Source organism: Jaculus jaculus, chromosome 3 (genome assembly GCF_020740685.1).
Source record: "Jaculus jaculus isolate mJacJac1 chromosome 3, mJacJac1.mat.Y.cur, whole genome shotgun sequence".
Classification (NCBI taxonomy): Eukaryota; Metazoa; Chordata; class Mammalia; order Rodentia; family Dipodidae; genus Jaculus; species Jaculus jaculus.
The window spans coordinates 97,633,664-97,654,218 of record NC_059104.1 but is presented as its reverse complement, the minus strand read 5'-3'; the positions used below and the strand labels follow the sequence as shown (position 1 = coordinate 97,654,218).

The following is a 20,555-nucleotide window of genomic DNA, read 5'->3' as shown; positions in this document are numbered from 1 at the left end:
CTCTCTCTTTTGTTTTTCAAAGTAGGGTCTCACTCTAGCCCAGGATGACCTAGAATACACTATGGAGTCTCAAGGTGGCACCACACTCATGGCGATCCTCCTACCTCTGCCTCATGAGTGCTGGGATTAAAGGCGTGTGCCAACATGCCCGGCTCCAACCTAATTTTCAATGGCAGTTTGTCCAGAAAAAAATAAATTCCAAATACAGACTCTACCTACATTATCTAGTTCCAACCTCATCAAAAACATGTAGGGGGCTGGAGAGATGGCTTAGCAGTTAAATGCTTGCCTGTGAAGCCTAAGGACCCCGGTTCAAGGCTCGATTCTCCAGGACCCACGTTAGCCAGATGCACAAAAGGGTGCACATATCTGGAGTTCGTTTGAGTGGCTGAAGGCCCTGGCGCACCCATTCTCTCTCTCTATCTGCCTCTCTCTCTCTCTGTCACTCACAAATAAATAAATAAATAAATGAACAAAAAAATAAAAAAACATGTATGGTAATTTGTTTCCCTGAGTACACCTATGCAGATGAATAAACCAATACACAAAAGTAACAAGGCTCACCAAACTGTGGGATAAGAAAGCCACAAGATCATCTCAAATAAGTGGTCCAATATTGCACTTAAAGTACCCACCTCTATTCAGTCTACCATGAGATCAGTAGGCACTGTATAAGAATTTTAGACTCAGAGTTGGTTATGTCTCATTTGGTAGAGAGGTTATTTTGCACGTAGGGAGCTCATGGGTCAACTCCCAGCATTACTGAAACAAAAGCTATTCATACCAGGGATACTCCAGTTTACAAAGATCTCAAGCACAATCATGATTGCTTCACTGGTCATGAGAGAGGCCGGGCATGGTGGCACATGAATTTAATCCCAGAACTCATGGGTGGAGGTAGAGATAGAAGAATCCCCATTTTAGCCAGCCTGAAACTGATAGTGAACTCTAGGACAACATGACCTAGAGAGAGACTCTAGCTCAAAAATAAATAAATAAATAAATAAAATAAATCTGAGATAGAATTCACTTGTAGATATCATAGGTGAATGACATAAAATCCCACATTCTTCTGGTCAGATCATGGTTTCTGAAAATGAGAGGCTCCACATGAAAATAGCAAGTGTGTGCCATAATTACATGTCTAATAGGCATGGCTCATTATAGCTAGAACTGTTGAAATACTTTAACGAATTGACCAGCATTATTAGGAGTCCAAATAGCAACAGAGCATAGAGATAGTGTCCACTCAGAATGCCAGTCAATAATTTTTAGTCAGGGTCAATCATTCTGTTGGTAGTACATTTATGAAAGTGAGCCAGACTCTGCTCAAAAAGTACTTTTTCTGAATGATATTGGGCATGCTGACAGGGAAATGAAATCACATGGATCTAATCAATTCTGTGGATTGTATGTTGATACAAATTGAAAAGTGAGGCTGTTTATCAGTTTTTCAGAATGCTTCATCATTACGATTGTCTATGTGTGCAGGCCTTGCCTATGGAGGACCTTGGCAGGAGTAGTTCAATAGGCTATGAATATAGTGTGCATGAACAGAGCATGCATGAATCCCTGGATTCAATTCCTAGTACTGAACAAAAGCAGACATGGTTGAGTACTCCTGTCAGCCTACACATCAGGAAGAAAGAACAATAGGATCAGATATTAAAAGTTGTCATCAGCTACATTTAAAAAAATTCTTCATTGTATTAGTTTTTATTAGTTATGTACATAGTCTGTATACAGTAATATTGGTACCATAGTAAGCCTCCTCCTTTCATTCCCTCTCTGCTGGGACCTTCCTCATTGGGGAATGTGGATCATGCATTGGGGGGTTAGCCATCAGTTATGGGTAAGGTGTATTGTCTCTGTGCATGATGTCCCAACATGTGGCTCTAACCATCCATCTGCCAGTCCCCTCTTTCCCAAAGTTCTCTGAGCCATGTTGGGTTCATTTTAGGTCTACTTCAGTCAGAAGGTTTTGGGAGCCTCTGTGTGTGGATATCTTGTTTCACAGGAGTTGAGTGTTCTCTGTGTGTATCTCCTTCACCCTTTTGCTGGTACTAGGTTCACCAAGAAAGCAGCACTCTTGCTCATTTCTTCAATTACTTTGGTTTCAGCTGGGGACCTGGTGAGTTGTGATGTGTTAATTCTCTCCTCAGTATGTGTCCATCTGAAAAAGAAGGACATTCAGGGTGGAAAGTGAAGACAGCACCAGATAAATTTGATAAACATCATTATTTTACAGATAATTTAATAGGTATAGGCCCTCTTGTAGCCCATGATTGGTGGGAGCTTGATAAAGTAGAGTAGGCTTGTTTTGGGGATATGTTTCTGACTTGTTTCCCAGCTCCAGCTATGGGTTGCATTCCACTGAGCAGTTCAGTTAGCCAAATCAAAAGCAGTTGGTTACCCACCATGGGCTTGCATCCACTGTACTTGTATGTACATCAAGTCAGGTTGTTTGTTGCTGAGTAGCTTAGAACATGACTTGCTTTGACAAATTTTCGTCATTTGCCCTTACTCACTCATGTAACACCTTCTGTCACCAAACACGCTGACTATCTGGAGCCTAGCTCTCTTCCAGATTCCAACCAGGTCACTCCATGTTCCATACTAACAGCACATGGTGTCTTCAGTAGTAGGGTCTTTCCACTAACCTTTGGTGGGTCATCAAGTACTCTGATGGAAACCTGTCTTACTTTGTGAAACCTTGTAGTTCTCTCTGACCAACAGCTAATTGTAGATGTTAGCCATGTAGTGGTACTGGGGGTTACCCAAGGAAAAGAAGGGAGAAATAGTAAGGTAATATAAACAAGGTGGAGATAGATGAGGGAGAGAGAGAGAAAAAAACAGGAGAAGATTAAGGTACAAAACTGGACACCAATGGCAATGGTACTATAAAGTTGTACATCCTAAAAGATAGACTAAATGGTTGAAACTTCATCAGGTCCTTAGAAGGAACACATGAATTTTGGGGCCCTGTAGAGAGTATGATGAAGACCAATGTTAGTTCATTTTTATTATTAGGTATGGATATATTTTGTATGTAAACATCACATGTTGGTACCATCCTTTCCCTTCTCCATACCCCTTTTCTGAAAAGGCCTTTCAAGTTGGGAATACAGATCCACCCCATGGGGATTGTGGGTCTTGAATTGTGGGGCAGCACAGAGGCCATGTCTCTGTGCACAGCATCCCTCTAACCATCTTTCCACCCCTTTTCCACAAAATTCTCTGAGACATGCTGGGAGCATTTTAATCTACTTTAGTGATGGGCAATTAGGAACATCTGGATCTCTGGTTTGGTAGATGTTGAGTGTCCTCAGTATCTTTCTCCATCACCCTTGTACTGATATCAGCTTAAGTAAGAGAGCAGCACTCTTGCTTATTTCCCTAATTCCTCTGTGGTTTCAGCTGGGGCCGGGGTAGAGTGCGCTGGGTTGTTTATCTCCTAAGGTATAGTTCCCATCAGAAAAATAGAAGGAGATTCTCCAACAGAGAGTGAAGTCAGGACTGGTTAAGTGGAATAACCATTATTAATTTACAGAGCATTAAAAGAGTTTAGACACTCATATATTCATTACATTCATTCATTGGCTTAAGCAGATTATGTACTGTAGGAGCCTTGAAGGAGTAAGCCCTTCAAATCAGTGCATCTCATCTAGGGCAAATTGTGGCTGTAAAACACTTTACACTATGTCTTTTGATGCTTTTCATAGTCATGTGGTCAGCTCTGATAGTCATTATGTCTGCATGCCTGATGTCTCTTGGTCCCAATCTGGCCAGGCTCTGCAGTGTGCTGGCTTTATGTTTATTGTGACAGTGGGAAAAATAAATATGTCTTGCTTCAGTAGCATTTGGTAACTCTGTGGATATGTGGTCTGGTTTCATTTGCATTAATTATGTTTATTTTCTACTTTTACAGAACTCATGTTTTCTAATTTCTCAAGTTTGAATTACTCTGTGATTTACCATTCCTTTATTAAATCTTTAAATTTTAATATTATACTCATTTAATGCATTAATGCACATAACAGTGCTATATACTTCTATTTCAACAATGTTTACGGTGCACTCCACACTTATTTCTAAATTCTTACTTTTTTCAGGTCGTTATGTTTGCAGAACTTTTTCAGCTCCACACTGTTCTGACAGTTTCTTTCCTTTGTGTCCTTCAAATGATAAGTGTTTTGGATGTTGAAACTTCATTTTGTCAATTTCTAATCAAGTGACATAGTGGTCTGGTACTACATGTTCATGTGGTGGAATTGTACCAGTCCTTTTGTATGAGAATTTTTTTTGTTGTTGTATTGCTCTGAGATAGCTCTGAATACTTCCAGATGTAAACAGTTATCTATGAGTCAGATCGAGAAATGATAGTTCTCTTGGAAAGAGGCTCTGAAGGTATACATTAGAATTCTCTCATGCACATGTCTACAAGGTTTACATCTTCTCCATGGTGGGACTGCAAGTGTCTAGTCCAACTTTCACCTAGCGAGTAGAGGGTGGTATTAGGAGACATTAAGATTCCATGAAGCATCTTGATCATGAAAAATGCCTCCTGCAGTGTAGAAGAGTTGGTTATTTTCCCGGATCCCCAAATACATATGATGTATTTAGGAAGGGAGAATATTTGGCAGTCTTCATGTTTTCACAATCACAGATGTCACCCACTTAACTGTTTTTTGAATACTTTGGATCATAGTGTTGGTGACAATATCTTAAAATGTTTTTGATTAGCTGCTACATAGTAAGAATTATAACTCTGATTGTTTCATGGCTTTAGAACATAACCCATGGAGGCTCAAAAGTGATCATCATGAGTGAATAGGACACTTACACTATTTCCTGTTGTCTTTCTTTGCCATTTGCAGAATGCCAAGGGAGAAACTACTTATGTTTTTGTAGCTTCTTGCTTAGTGTCTGATATGACTGATGAAGCTGCTGGAGTAACTACTCTATCTAAGCTCTATTGAACAGCCATGAAGCTACAAGTGTATTCTAAGTAAAACGTGAGCCATAGCACAAAGACCAAAGTTACTCTGTTGTTTTCATAGGTGTACCAGACAACTCTGCACCTGAGGAATACATGGACAAGGAAACCCCAATTGAAGTGAGTAAAGGGTAAAGGTAAAGGGACCTACTCTTGCCTGAAATAACAATGTTGCTTTATTTCCTGATTTGTTGAGGTTGGTATGAAAATATGATACCAAGCATTATAGATACTTAAATATAGCAGATCCTATTTTGTGGAATAGTAGACTATTCAATACCAACTGTTGTCTTATGTGAAAGCACCTTTGGAAATGTTGGCATCCCGTTACACACAAGGCATCCTCCTACTTGGAAGCAGTGTCTTCTCCTGGGATGAAGTATATTGAATTCATGACCTAAAGAGAGAGAAAGATATGTTCCCCATGCAGAGATCATGGGTTCACAATGATATCTTATTCTTTCTTTTGTAAGCCCTTCACTTTTCAATGCTTCTTATACGTCTTCACTATAAGGGAGAGAAATAACACCATGTGCCCACAGGTACATGACTTAGTTCTTACACTATGTTTGTTTGTATTATTGCAGATACATGCTGATGAAAATTCAACTGGTAAGTATTGTAGAAACGTTTGGCAAAAGGAAATTACATATTTGTTTGTTTTTGGTTTTTCAAGGTAGGGTCTCACTCTAGTCTAGGCTGACCTGGAATTCACTCTGTATTCTCAGGATGGCTTTGAATTCATGGTGATCCTTCTACCTCTGCCTCATAAGTGCTGGGATTAAAGGCATGTGCCACCACACCTGGCTTCCCATATTTGGAATACATACTGAATTCTCTATGAAGAGAAACTGTAATTCTCACTTTCTGGAGGGTGAAAGTATTGAGGATATCTTAGAGGGGGAAAAAAAAAAAACGCTTTCTAGTTCAAAAGTTCTAGCCAAGTGTCTGAAAGTAGTTACACTCACAGTACGTTTACTTGGGGTTGTATACTTGAAGAATGCTGGGACCTTGTGCTAATATGGCTTTTGATTTTGAATATATGTGTGGTTATGACTGAGGTTATGTTTTCGCCGAAGTTAAATGAGGTTTTAAACACATGTGCCCGCAACCAGTTCCTTAAACACATCTATTGCAAATATACTTTAAATGATGTCTATGTCAGGTATTCATCCAGGGCTCAGTACATTATGGGCTGAAGTTGATTTGATCTCATTCCTGATATGGTACCTGAGCTTTCATATTTTATGTGGACAAGTGGAAACATGAATCCAGATGTGTGGACCTATCTGTTTCCCTCTGGTTTCCAGTTAGTTGTACTTATGACTTGTTATGGAGACACTAGCCCGAGAGCTGAAAGTCTATAGAGCCTGTGTATTCCTGAAGTACTGCAGGTTCTACTTCATAGATCGTATCTAACCACAGAGTTTCTTCAGTTGTCACATAAACTACATGTAACATGAAGGTGTTTCCACAGACTTTGGCATAGTTGTACATGTGATGAGCAGAAATGTAACTTGTTGAATCGGTGAATAGGTTTGATGGCGAGCACAATTGGTTAGGACAACATGCATTCCCTATGAAAATTCTTAGGACACCTCTTAGAAACTGACCACAGACCTAAAATTAGTTCAATAATTTTGTGCACTTGATAATTTAACCTTAAGATAACAAAATGCTCAAGTGTTTGCCTATTAAAAACTTTAAGAGTTGGAATAAACAAAGGCTGCAAGTAGATTCTCTGCTTGGTTCTCATACTGGTTCAGATTTGGTTATGCTTCTGGGTTTAGGGCACCAGGACCCAAACCCTGCCACGCCTCATGTGAACATGGCTATGGTGTCTGTCTAGTGTGGTCTCTGCAGCCACTAACTCAAGAGAAACCCAGGGCATGGAAAATGAAGAATGGAAGGAAAGTTGTGATTATCTTTTTTAGGATTTTCAACACTTTTGTTACTTTTCTTGTACATTCATGAACCTATGATCAGCAGGTAATATAATGGAGAGTTTCCATGTACCATTTCTAGAACCCTGCAAACATTTCATTGTAAATTCTATGGTCATTATAAAGAATGGTGAAATGCAGTTGTAACACAGGCAAATCTGATGGTTTTGGTCCATGTAAAGAGCACATGACCTTTTCATTGACTTCCACATGAGAAGAATTTACCAGAGTGTCACTGGATCATTGTATGTAGTTGAGGCCTTGTGTAGATTGACCATCTTGACCCACCATAATGTGGACTGTAAGCACAAATACAAATACTTCCACCTTCATGGCTTGATCCTCCACTCACACTTCTTCCATCAAGGAACATAGTAGAATCCAATTAGAAAGAAATGACCACCTTCTTCTGCCAAAGAGTCAATTATAGTTAGTAATCAACTAGCAAAACTGCAAGAAGGGCAAAGTTGAGCTCACTCAGGATAGCCCAGGGTAGCCATCCTCCTGACCTGGTTCTTCATCTGCCCCTGGCTTTTATTAGTAAGTGGTTTGGTTACTGTTCTGTGTGTCCTTTTGTGGAAACCATATAAATGATCTACAGATGCTTATTTAGTTAAAAATCAGCCTGACCATATGTCAAACACTCTAATCTGTGACAATTTAGTAAAGTTTTCTTTGCCTTGAAATAAAGAAGACATCTGAGGTTGCCTTAGTAATTCTAGGTTGATGTTCAATGATCCAGTACTGCCTCATCTGGTGTGGGCAAGACTTAGTGATCCACTCTCTCTATTGACCTTTTGTAATAGTAAGACAGATCAATGAAATTTCATAAGTCTTTTGGGAGTGTAAAGAGTGAATATGGGTGTAAATGATCATGTTCGTAGTCAGATCCAATGAGAGAGAGTCCCAGGAATGGTGTGGTTTCCCTTCTCCTCAAGCAGCAGAGAGTATCTGAAAGGTATCAGTGAAAATGAGGAAACATGTGCAGGGGCTTTATGCCTTTACCTTCTCAGAGACATCATTGAGAGAGTGCTATCTGCAAGGTAAGGATGCCCTTGTTTGGGCTACTATTTAAAGATGGTTGTTTCCAAAAAACCTTTTCTTCCTGCTCCTCCCATGGCAAAACTCAAAGCCTTTGTATTTCATCTCTGTAATTGTGCACATGATATGTTGTATTGAGGTTTGAGCCTTGACCTCTGATACAAGGAATGCAGTTGTTCACAGCTCACACATGGCCCTGACATGAACCTGGAGATAAGTTATTATTGTGTGGGATATAAACTCAGTGAGTCTCAGACCTCCATGGATCCTCTTCCTTACCCAAAAAGTGCAACCTTTACAGTCCTTCCTTGTGATTTTTAAAAAAATGTATGTGTGATTCTCTCTGAGGTTATAAATTCTCAGAAAATATTTATGGCTTACAACAGAATTACACAGAACTAGTTCCTAATACAAAGCCACAACAAATGCATAATTTACATCAATTTGGGTTAACTCATGCCATCAACTAAATTATGCCTGGAATAGGATAAAAAGAAATATTGTGGGCTTCCAAATTTATATGTGGGTAAGTGAAAACTGGAATTCTGATGTGTGGACCAGTGGTTCTCAGATTCTCAAGTATATCTTGGGATTTTTCATGGACTCACTGGATGAAGAGCTGAAAGACTACAGTGCCAGAGTCCCCCTGAAGTACTCCAAACTCTAGTTCATTTTTCGACCCATCCCTGGCATTTCCTCAGTTGTCACACAGGCTATATAAATAATGAGATGGTGTTTCTATAAGCATTGGCATAGTCATTTATTTGAAAAGCATATATATATATATATATATATACTCTGTTTCAGCTCAGTGTACATGTCCTGTATGGAAGAAGCAATCGGTAATACAATGTAAATCACTTATTTAAGTCATAGGGCCATGTCTGGAGAACTGGCCTCAAACATGAAAACTCGTGAAATATTAGTATTCATGATTCCACCTGTGCTCTAATATTGGACTTCAGATAAAAACTGAAAGTGTGTTGTCCTTTGGTTTTCCATAATGCTGCATATTCTGTTTTTCTCATGGCATGAGATCATGAAGACCTGATCTGAGTCACAGCCCCATGATGAACTCTGTCAATGGTGACTAGCTAGTGTGCTCTCTGTAGCTAATAATTCAAAGGAAATCCAGGACATGGAAAAAGAAGGATGGGTAGAAAGAGATTGTTAGTGTTTTCACTTCTTTTGTAATTTTTGTTATGTTTGATTGTGGGATCAGCAGTTAGAATAGTAGCATTTTTGCCTTGAATTAGGTCCAGGTCTCTGATGCAAGCTTGCTTTCCATGCTGTGGAAAGTAGATAGAATGAATGAATGCAGTAGTAGCAGGTTGGTCTGATGGTTTGGGTCCTTGCAAAGAAAATAGCAGCACTTTAGTTCATTTCTAAATGTGTAGAAGAAATGACCAGGTTCTGACATCTAATCATACTGCACTTTAAAGCTTGCACATATTGACTATCTTTGGTCTGTGCATTTATGTAGTATGTATGTATATATGTAGATAGGGAAATATAGATATACATTATATATTGTATATAACTTCAAGTATGTAATCAATATGACCCAACTCTGTAAGGTCTGGGTTTGTGTCTTAGAATCTCTTTCCAAACATGAACATTAGAGAAATAATTCAATACACTTGATAACTTCACCCTGAGCCAAAAGGAAAAGATCTAATTATGCTTATGAAAACCTTATAGGAGTGACAAATAAGCCTCATTGTTCTGTAGTGGGTAGATCCCCATTGTACCCCAGCTCACAGTACTGACACTATCTAAACCTAGAAAATCACAATCAAGACAAATACAGGGTATAATACAGAGAGCCCAGAAGGACAATAAAGTGACATGTGTCAGTCACTGTGGCACAGTACATTATGCCCGCACTTGGGAGACAGAAGTGGATTATCGCTGTGATTTTGTGGCCAGAGGATACATAGTGAATTCCAGGTTAGCTTATGCTAGACTGTGACCCATCCTGAAACTTGACACACACACACATATATATTACTGCTTTTCATAAAAGCATAATAACGTGAACATCTTCTACTCTTACATCACTTATTATTGTATGACAAAAGATTAATGGATGTATATCATTCCAGCTTGTGACCAGTGATAAATTCTTTTCCCTAGTATAATCTGTATCTTATCCAGGATAAAATCATATGCACCAAATGATGAATACAGAATTTGTATTCATGAATATCAGAAGGGTCAAATAGGTTTAAAAGATGTGAAGACACTAGTGTCATTCCACCAGACTTCAGGATGGTCTGAAGAAGTGATAGAACACTGACATTTACCATAACATGCTTCAAAGTGTTGATCCCATTGGAGGAGTGTTGTTTCACATTGTGTTAGGCTCCTATTACTAAGAAAGTAAAATATACTGCTCCCCAATTCTCTTATTGGACCTCATGCTCTTTTTTTTTCTTGTCAGAAGCCAACAATTGTTATTATTCAGGTACACCCATAAATCCTCATAGTATAACTAAGTCCTTGAGCATTCACTATATCAAGCAAAGATCCCTGATCCAGTAATAACTGCACCATCAGTTGAGAGTTACTTTGTTCCCTTCTAGTTGATCCCAAGGAGGAGGAAATTACTCTATCTATGACGGAACATAGAGAGACACATTTTGTTCAGGTAATATATCCCTTTCTTTTGCAGAGCTATAAAGGATACTTTCTTGATTCCTTAATTTTTGGTGGATATTATATGAACACTGAGGTTAATTATATACCCTACTGGTAGTGGAGTTTTGGGCTAGGAAGGGGATGAAATGGAATTTTACCCACTCACCCCTGATTTCCAGAGTAAATGCCAGTGCAGGTGCATTATTCAGGCATCTTCATTTTCCTGGAGCAAGTGTTTATATTGAGATGAAAATATGAGTTATTTTTACTCAAATGTGGACAGGCTTGTTGTGTATGGTCAAAAAAGTATATGTGAAAAAAAGTCTATGTGTTTTTGCTAAGTACCCTCTTCTGATACTACTGAGGGCTTCTATGTTTAGAATAGAACTTAGGGTGTTCCCCGAGTTCTGTGTGGTGGAAGAGTCTTATGTCCACTGTTGTCATCTTGATAAAACCTGTCAGTGATGAGGCCTGGTGTAGGCAATGGGGCCATAGAGAACACTTGCACTCCCCTGTAGAAAGGAGGAAGCTCACCCAATAACAGGATGTTTCTAAGTTTCTCTATCATGCAGCCATATATATTAGGGACTCCCAATGAAGACCAGACAGACAGAACTGGTCTTTGAAACAGCCTAACTGTCAAAAGCACTCTCTCTCACAACGTTCCCAGCATCACGTCTTTTGACAGCAAGATAGAAGAGACTAAGACAGTCTTGGACCAACTATTCTTTTCTATCCTGTATCCCATTTTCCCAAGTCACTGGGAGAACCAAAGAATCTGGTCAAATAGAACCCAGCTTGATATGGAACTCAGATTGTTTTTCCTTTCTCCATTACAGGTTGGCTCATGGAAGACAGGACTGTGTATGTATTCAGAAATCATTTTCAGAAGACATGCTTTAATTAAGAATGATATAAATATTCGTTCTTTTATGTGGTTCACCACTATGATCTGTGCCTTATGCTAGGAAGGAGGATTGTGGATATAGCCCCTGGATTCAGCAGTTTTCCCTTTATTTTCTTTTGATTTTGTGGATGAGTGCATGTCTATATATAGGTCTTTTTTTCTCAAAGAAATTAATTTTTTTTAAATTTTGTTTTTCTGAGGGAGGGTCTTGCTCTTACTCAGGTTGACCTGTAATTTACTATGTCATCTCAGGGTGACCTCAAACTCACAGCGATCCTCTTATCTCTGAGTGCTGGGATTAAAGGCATGTGCCACCATGCCTGGCTCGAGGACATTAATTTTTATTCCAATTACCCAGCCTAATTTTCAATGGCAGTTTCTGAAGAAAAAAAAATTTATTCACAACACTGACTCAACATACATATCTAATTCCAACCTCATCAAAGACATATTTGGTAGATTTATATCCCTGTGTACCCCTCCACCAATGAATAAACCAAGACACAGTGGTAATTGTCCGGGCTCAGCAAATTAGGGGTGCAAAAGCCACAAGATAATCACAAATATTTGGTCTAATATTGCTTTTAAAGGTACACCTCTATTCCCCCAGGTCAGTAGGCCCTGTGTAAGAGGTCTGGACTACCATTGTTGTTTATATAGCTCAATTGGTAGAGAGTTTCTTTTGCATGCAGGAATGCTATTGTTCAATTCCAAAATTAATATGCCTAAAAAAAGATACTCTAATTGTTCTATGCATGCCAGGGATATTGCGGTTAATAAAGATCCCAAACACTGATATGAATGGCACAATCGTCATGAGAGAGGCTGGGCATGGTGTAATACTTATTTTATACCAGCACACAGGGATGGAGTCAGAGTTAGGAGGATCACTATGAGTTGAGGCCAGCCTGTGATTTCAAAGTGAATTCCAAGGCAACATGAGCCAAAGCAAGAACCTATGTCAAAAAAAAAGAAAGAAAAGAAAAGAAAAAGGAAAAAAAAAGAAAGAAAGAAAACCACAAAGGATAAACAAGCTGAGATAGGGCTGGAGAGATGGCTTAGCGGTTAAGCGCTTGCCTGTGAAGCCTAAGGACCCCAGTTCGAGGCTGGCTTTCCAGATTCCACGTTAGTCAGATGCACAAGTGGGTGCACGTGTCTGGAGTTTGTTTGCAGAGGATGGAAGCCCTGGTGCACCCATTCTCTCTCTCTCCCTCTATCTGTCTTTCTCTCTGTGTCTGTCACTCTCAAATAAATAATTAATTAATTAAAAAAAAGAAAACAAGCTGAGATAGCATTCACCTGCAGACATGTACAGGAAAATGATACCAAGTCCCAGAACATTCCTGTCAAATCATAGTTTCTGAAAATGAGAGACAACCCCCCCCCCATGAAAATGTGTGGGTGTTTAACACAATTGATCCTTATTAGGCATGTGTCATTGTGGCTAGAACTTTGGAAGTATGTTAGCCAATTGTCCAACATGATTAGGAGCCCAAAGAGCAACAGAGCTTAGACATAGTGTCCACTCAGAATGCCAGTCAACAATTGTTAGCCAGGGTCAATCATTCTGTTGGTAGCACACTTATGCAGTAAGCTGGACTCTGCTCAAAAAGTACTTTTCCAAGACTGATAATGTGCATGTTGGCAGTGCAATGGAAGCATACAGAGCCAACCCACTGTGTTTATTGATATCAACAGCACTGAAAAATGTGACTGGATGTCAATTTTTCAGAGTGCTTCTTCATTAGGGTGTATGTGTGCATGCAGGCTTTGCAATGTAGGACTTTGGTAAGAGGAGTAAGAATTAAGTTTAAATGAAGACAGCATGTATGAATCCCTGGATTCAAATCTCAGTACCTACCATAAGCAGACCTGGTTGAGTAATCCTCCAATCCTACACCTCAGGAGGAAAAGGCAATAGGATCAAAAATTCAAGGTTATCACCAGCTACATTGTTACAGTATTACATTTGCTACAACTGGTAAACACAAATTGATACTTGCCAGCCTGGCTCAGCACTTTATATAGCTTCACTCCTTGGGATGGATATTTGGGAGATTTGTGTATTCACATGATCACTTTTCAGTATCACTATAATGGTCCTTTTTATGGCAAGCTCAATAGATTGCCTATTTTTAAATAAGAAAGCATTGGCAGAGAGAGATAGAGAGATAGAGATAGATAGAGAGAGAGAGAGAGAGAGACACGTAGGGAGGAAGAGAGGAGGGAATTGGTGTCCCACAGGCTGAGCCACTGCCATTGAACTCTCGATGCATCTGCCCCCTCTGTGCATACATGACCTTGTGCCCTTGTGTCACTAGTTTATGTGGGACTGGGAGAGTTGAATATGAGTCCTTAAGCTTCACAGGCAAGTGCCTTACCTGCTATACCATCCATCCATCTAGCTGTCAGTCCTTTTGAAACCATACACACTCACTATACTTCAATAACTAATCTTTACCAAGTTGCTCAGAAGCCTTGGATACCTCTTATATTCTTTTTCGTTTTTATAATGTCATTCAGTGGAAATCAGAGTTCACCTTTTCCATGATACTCTATTTTACTAACCCATATATATTTAAGATTCTGCCTTTCTCATTAATGAGTGCACATGAACGGAAAGGTGTCCAACTATTAACCTCTGCAAGGAAATCATGTTTGATTCCAGTTTGGGTGACTACAGTTAACACTAGTATTGCTGTTAGCTTCTTCTTGCTGGCCTGGGGAGAGGGGACACACCTGACAAAAAGCAGATCATGGGAGGAGGGTGTTTGTTTCAAGTTTACAGTTTTGCGGGGAAGTTTCACTGTGGCAGGGAAAATATCACACAGCAGACACTGGGCATCACATCCTGTCATATCAGCTGGAAGAGAGCAGAAAGGATGATCTATCTCTGAACACCAATTAAGCTGTAGTAGTAAATCCTCAAGATCCACTCCGCAGTTTCACACTTCGTCCACCATCACTTCATGGGCCAAAGACTCCAACAGCTGAGCATGGAATATGAGGAGTCTTCATAAACACAGGAGGCTCTGGGGACATTTTACATTCCAACTCACATTTGGAGTTTGCTTTTCTAGGAATTTGTTTGTTTGTTTGTGTATTTTTGTTTTTCAAGGTAGGGTATGACTCTATCTGAGGCTGACCTGGAATTCACTATGTACTCTCTGGGTGACCTTAAATTCATTGTGATCCTCTTACCTGTACCTCACAAGTGCTGAAAATAAAGGCATGCACCCCTTTGCAATGCACAGTTTAGTTTTATACACTTGTAATATCAGCATTGTTTTGTTGCATTGCACACAGAATTCTAAATTGTTACTTTCTTCAGGTCAACATATGTGCAGAGCTTTTTCCACTCGCCATATTTCTAACTATGTCGTTCCACTGTGTACTACAATTGGTAAGTATTTTGGAGATTTCAATTTCATCTCTTTTCAATTTATAATTAAGTTGCATATCGGTCTGATACTATAAGTTCATGTGGTACAATTGTACAGGTCCACTTGTGTGAGAATTTTTTGTTTTTGTATATCTTTGAGATAACTCTGAAAACTTCAAGACATACAGAGTCATGGGGAGAGATCTGTCAGTCAGATCCCCTAATTATAGTTCCCCTGGAAAGCATCTGTGCATGGGACGTCAAGATTTGAATTTTCTCCATATTGGGACAGCTACTGTCTAATCCAACTCTTGAACTAGAGAATGAAAGACAGTACAGGAGAGGTTAAGATACTATCAAGCATCTTGATCGTGAATAATCCTTTCTTCAGCATATAAGTATTGATTATTTTCCAGGATCCCCAAATGCATATGATTTTTTGTGGATGGGAGAATTGTTTGCAGTATTTATGTTTTCATGTTCACAGATGTCACCCACCTAACATGTCATATTTGCTGTGCACATAAGATGGCATCAAAATCTCATGAGTTCACCTTCTGAGTTCTGGGATTAGAATCACATGCCACCCCATTCTGCTCAGCTTGATTATTGCATATAAGTTACAGTGACTATAGCATCAAGTCCAAGTCTTCTATGAGTGATTACTTCATGCACTTTTCCCATCCTTCTTCTAGTTAGGAAGTTGGAACTTCAACAGCTCACACTTTCTATCCAGTGCCATACCCACATGTATACATATAGAACAGCCATGACTGATTCATAAACACTAGACACTAACAAAGTAACAATTGTTATGTTTCCTTCTAGATGATATGCCAGGCAAAATGGTGGAAGAATCAGAAAATACTGTGAGAGCACTTTAAAACAATTACATAGATATGTAAATCCATTGTCAGTCAATGTGCTTTATTCTTAGCAATATGTTCTGGGTGGGTGCACTTGACTGGTAATCTCCTGTCAACTGATTCATTACTCTCTTCTGCAGTTAATGATGTCATATCTATGATAAATGAACAGTACAGGATTTACCTCACAAATGATATTCCTTCTTGTTCTAGGAATTGTGTATCTGAGGGTTGGGGAAATGACTAAGTGGTTAAAGGAACTTGCTTTTAAAGTTGGCCAGCCCAGCTTTGATGCCCCAGTACCAACATAAGACCAGATTCACAAAGTGGTGCATACATCTGCACCTTGTTTGCAGACACAAAACGTCCTGGTACTCCTGGAGCAGCTATACTTACTCACTCAGTCTCTTTGAAATAAATTTTTAAAAGAAATTTACAGAAAAGAATTTTAGTTTGAATGGAAGTAGAAAAGAAGTTGTGAAAGATACTGAATGTGAAAGCCACTAGCCTTTTGGAACAGTGTCCTATGTGAAAGCTTTGTAGCTATGTTACCATTGTTTAAATGTACTGTTTCTCTGTCTGTTGTCCTACATTATCAAAATAAACCTGACCTATATAAAGTGTATGGCATACCTTGAACAAACCATATTTTTTTCTATCATTGCAGGATACCACCAGATCAGAACCTGGTATGTATTCTGAATCAAGTCATTTGTTATGGAAGTATCTTACTATTTCAGTCTTGAGATGCCTGGATCTGAGTTCCTGCTAGGAATGAAGGTTGAGGGTGTGGTGTTGAGGTGAAAAGGTTCTGCCATGATATATATATTGAGTGCCTATGGAACACTGAGGTTGATCCTGTATGAGGAAAGTTGCCTTTTAATGTGTAGGATGGAATAGATTCTCCACTGTCCTTATTGACTTTCTTCTGGGAGTTTTAATGTAGATCAATGGAATTTCATTAATGCCACATGTATCAAGTGTGAAGGTGGACTAGGGAAATGGCCTCAAAGTTAAGGCATTTGCGTGCAAAGCCTAAGGAGCCAGAGTCAATTCCCTAGAAGTCACATGAGCCAGATGCACAAGGAGGCACATGTGTTTAATTTTCATTTGCAGTCTCTTTAGGCCATGGCATGCCTCTTTTCTTTTCTTTCTTCCCATGTCTCCTACTCTCTCAAATAAATAAATAAATAAATAAATTAATTAATTAATAAAATATTTAAAAAACAGTGAAGATAGCTATCAGATGATCCTTCTCAGATCCAATGTGGATGACCCAGTATCAGTTAGCTTGGGCCCTCTGCTCAGGAGAATGAGGGCATGTGAAATGTACCAGGAAAGACAAGGAAATATGTATGGAGGCTTTTGTGCTATCCTTTTTCAAAGGCATGATTGTAAGCAGGGCTGTGTACACATTGGATGTGCCTTGCTTCTGACTTAACAATGACCTTTCCTTGAGGACCTATTGCTACCTGTTTCTACCACTGCCAAAATTACAAGCCTTTTGTGGTTCTCTTAAAGAACTGTGTCCATGAAGTGTAGTATTAGGTTTTAATCAGTGACCTACTAATAAGAAATGTAATGGAAAAAAGTCCCACATAGCCCTGACATGAACCTGGGGATAAGGGCTTAAAGTGTGAGCCAAAAAAGAGACAGATCTTCTCTCTCTTCCTACAATGACCTGTAGCATTAATTAGTGTAATTAATTATTAAAAATTAAATATAATTGAATAATATTATAATTAATTATAACATTATACATTAATGTTCCTCTCTCCATCATTGATCCTGGTCAGAAGGGTATGCTCAAGTACCTAAACTGTATTTTTTTTTTTTTTGGTGCAAGCTGTGTTTATTATAGTCTAGGACTTATAAAAAGAAGAGATTGGAAAATATTTCAAATTATAACACACAATTTAAACAGCAAACATTGGCAAACACAGCATGCTTGTGGCTACAAGAGAAGGATACATCATGTTGTATGGCTGGAACTGTTTGGGGAAAAACTTTCGAGTTAAATGTAAGAACCCATGGCTAGAAGCACAAACTGGTGCTGATGGTGTCTGCCCATAACTTAAACAAACTATCCCAAGGAACACTGGCTTCCTCTGCAGAATGTGTCAGTCCTTCTCCAGAACAGAAAGGGGCCTGTGAGAACTGGGAACATGAATGGACACTATGAGGAGAGGAGGAAAGATAGATATACACTAGGAATCACTGAAACCCATTTTACCATCTTGAAGGATAAAGACAGCCAGGTGTGGTGGCACATGCCTTTAATGCCAGCACTTGAGAGGCTGAGGTAGGATAACTGCTATGAATTTGAGGCCAGCCTGGGCTACAGAGTGAGTTCAGGTCTGCCTGAGCTACAGAGAGACCAAGACCCAAAAATAAAGGATAAAAGCAAACACAAGGAAGGAAGCAGCATTTCAAGGGATGAAAACTATACTGTTCCAATCAGCCAAATCAGGCCTACCTTAGTTTCTGAAACTGCAGATCTCAGGGCATGGCTAGGGGGCTTATTGATAAAAAGTTAAATTAGAAGCTATTTGCAGGGTTTCTTATTCCAAAACTGAAGGAAGCTTGCTGTTCTTCGGTGGGTTACAAAAGAGGAAGGTGGAATCACAATGGGCTACTATGTACATGTGGGGCCTCCTGGCATTCACTATTCTCCATAGAGCTATGGTGGCATGTAGGCCCAACTTCTGAGGACACAGGGACTATATTTACACTTCCTGTATAGAAGCAATGGTCCAGAGCGAAGATGTTGGTGAAGGGATGACTCCAGAGGTGACAGCCCTGTGGTAGAGCCTTGCCTAGCATGTGAAATCCCAGCTTCAATTTCCAGCACCACAAAAAAAATCAAACAAAAAAGCAACCTGCCCTCAGCTCAGTAGCGGTTTGTCCTGTCCAACTTAAGGGTGCTCAATCTCCTTATGATCTTCGGCTTGAGGGGTTTATTAAAAAATTCAGGTGGGGACTAGAGAGATTGCTCAGTGGTTAAAGGTGCTTGTTTGCAAAGTCTGACAGCCTGGGTTTGATTCCTCAGTACCCATGTAAACCCAGATGCACTAAGCAGTGACAGGAGCCCATTCTCTTTCTGCTTACAAATAAAATAAAAAGAAATTCAGTTGGGATAACATGGTCTTATCAGCACTGCAGAATTGGGTTTATTTGAAAAGAAAAAAAAAAGTGTAAAAGGAGACAAGCATGGTGATGTATACCTGACGTCCCAATACTTAGGGACACTGGGCAGGAGGGCTATATAAGCCTGAGGCCAAGCTGGACTACATAATGAGACCTGTCTCAAAGAAAAAAAAAAAAAAGCAATATATAAAATGAAAGAAAGGCAGGAAGAAACAAGCAAAGAAAATTCCTAGCCAGGCATGGTGACACACTCGCAATCCCAGTATTTGGGAGACAGAGGCAAAAGGATCAAGGATCCTCATCCTGGAATACTCAGGCTACATGAGACTCTGTCTCAAAAAAACAACTTAAAAGAATAGAATAAAGCCCTCTTAGCACCTGCCAGGATAAGTCTCACTCACTGTCCTACAATGCAGGGAACTCCCCCATACAGCCATGGCCTGGTTTTCAAAAGACAATAGACACAATCATGCTTTTAATAATGCCTCAACCCAGAGGTCAGACCAGGAGGCCACAGGACTGCACCGCTTGCACGGTTAGGCTTCTACCCTCTTCCAGATCCTTATACGTCAGTCAGGCCTTGAAGAGAACGAGGAAATCCCCACCAGGCCCAAGTCCAGGTAGAAGAAGCTTCGCCGCTCCCCAGGCACAGTCATCTCTGCAGAGGAATAATATTGCAGCCCAACAGTCCTTTTCCTGCCCAGCGTGTTGGAACAAGCCTAAGCTGGTGTTTTCCCCCACTAAGGATCACCGTCACATTCAGGGGCTTCCCCTAGCTGTGCTGCACCACACTGCCAATGTTCTGAAGTGACTGGAAGTTTTGGGTGTTCACAGAGCCAAACTCCACAATCTCATCATCCACTTGCAGACCCGCTAGACTGGCTGGGGATCCAGGGCTGACACTGTTCACTTTGGCAAAGGCCTGGGGAGCGGTGCTGTTCTCTGTTGAACCCAGCCTTTGACTCATGGCCCCTCTGTGGGCCTCAGCCATGTCCCGAGCCTGTTTCTCCTTGTCTCGAGCATGCAATTGGTGCAAGGCCTCCTCCACTTGCTTCATCACTGCCTTGTGATCATTCTGTACGCAGATGATGTTGTGCCTTGCTGTCCGGACCTGGTAGAGATCCACGTCCACCCGGGGATAGCCCTCACCGTCCACCAGAGGTTCATTCATCCTAACTCCTTTTTGGCTCTCCAGCACATCGTATTAGGCCTTGATCTGCGCCTCGATCTCCTCCTTGCGGCGCATCAGCGCCTCGATGTTGCAGACAGCGGCCGCTCGGGCCTCCGAGGAGCCTCCGCCCTTGCCAGAGGCGTCCTTATCCGACATCCCTAAACTGTATTTTTGAGGGGATCATTTGGACCTGTGTGTTTTCATGGTGTCTGATGCCACTCCCTGAACCATTTTATTTTGAATACCCTTGAACCATTGTTTATGAGAATGTGAGGATAATTCCTTTAAGAATTTGTATTAGATTTCACTTAGCACGCATTATGACCCAGATGGCTTAATGGTTTTAAAATATCATGTATCTGGATTTCAAATGGATGACCATAAATGATAGGACATTAGTCCTCTTTCAAGATTATGTCCTGGTTTTACATTAGCAGACCATGAAGGGCCCAGGGAATCATT

The 20,555-nt window shown here is 40.1% G+C and overlaps 1 protein-coding gene and 1 pseudogene across 1 annotated transcript in view; one reads left to right on the top strand and one right to left on the bottom strand.

The window, feature by feature from the left end:
• LOC123459446 overlaps positions 1-20,555 on the top strand; it is an 80,270-nt gene that overhangs the window by 46,640 nt on the left and 13,075 nt on the right. The window contains exons 27-33 of the mRNA XM_045146070.1: positions 5,061-5,116; positions 5,584-5,608; positions 10,566-10,630; positions 11,460-11,484; positions 14,859-14,930; positions 15,738-15,778; positions 16,443-16,464. Coding sequence (XP_045002005.1) covers positions 5,061-5,116; positions 5,584-5,608; positions 10,566-10,630; positions 11,460-11,484; positions 14,859-14,930; positions 15,738-15,778; positions 16,443-16,464 — 306 coding nt within the window. The remainder of the gene's footprint in view (positions 1-5,060; positions 5,117-5,583; positions 5,609-10,565; positions 10,631-11,459; positions 11,485-14,858; positions 14,931-15,737; positions 15,779-16,442; positions 16,465-20,555) is intronic.
• On the bottom strand, positions 19,567-20,293 carry LOC123459319 (annotated as a pseudogene).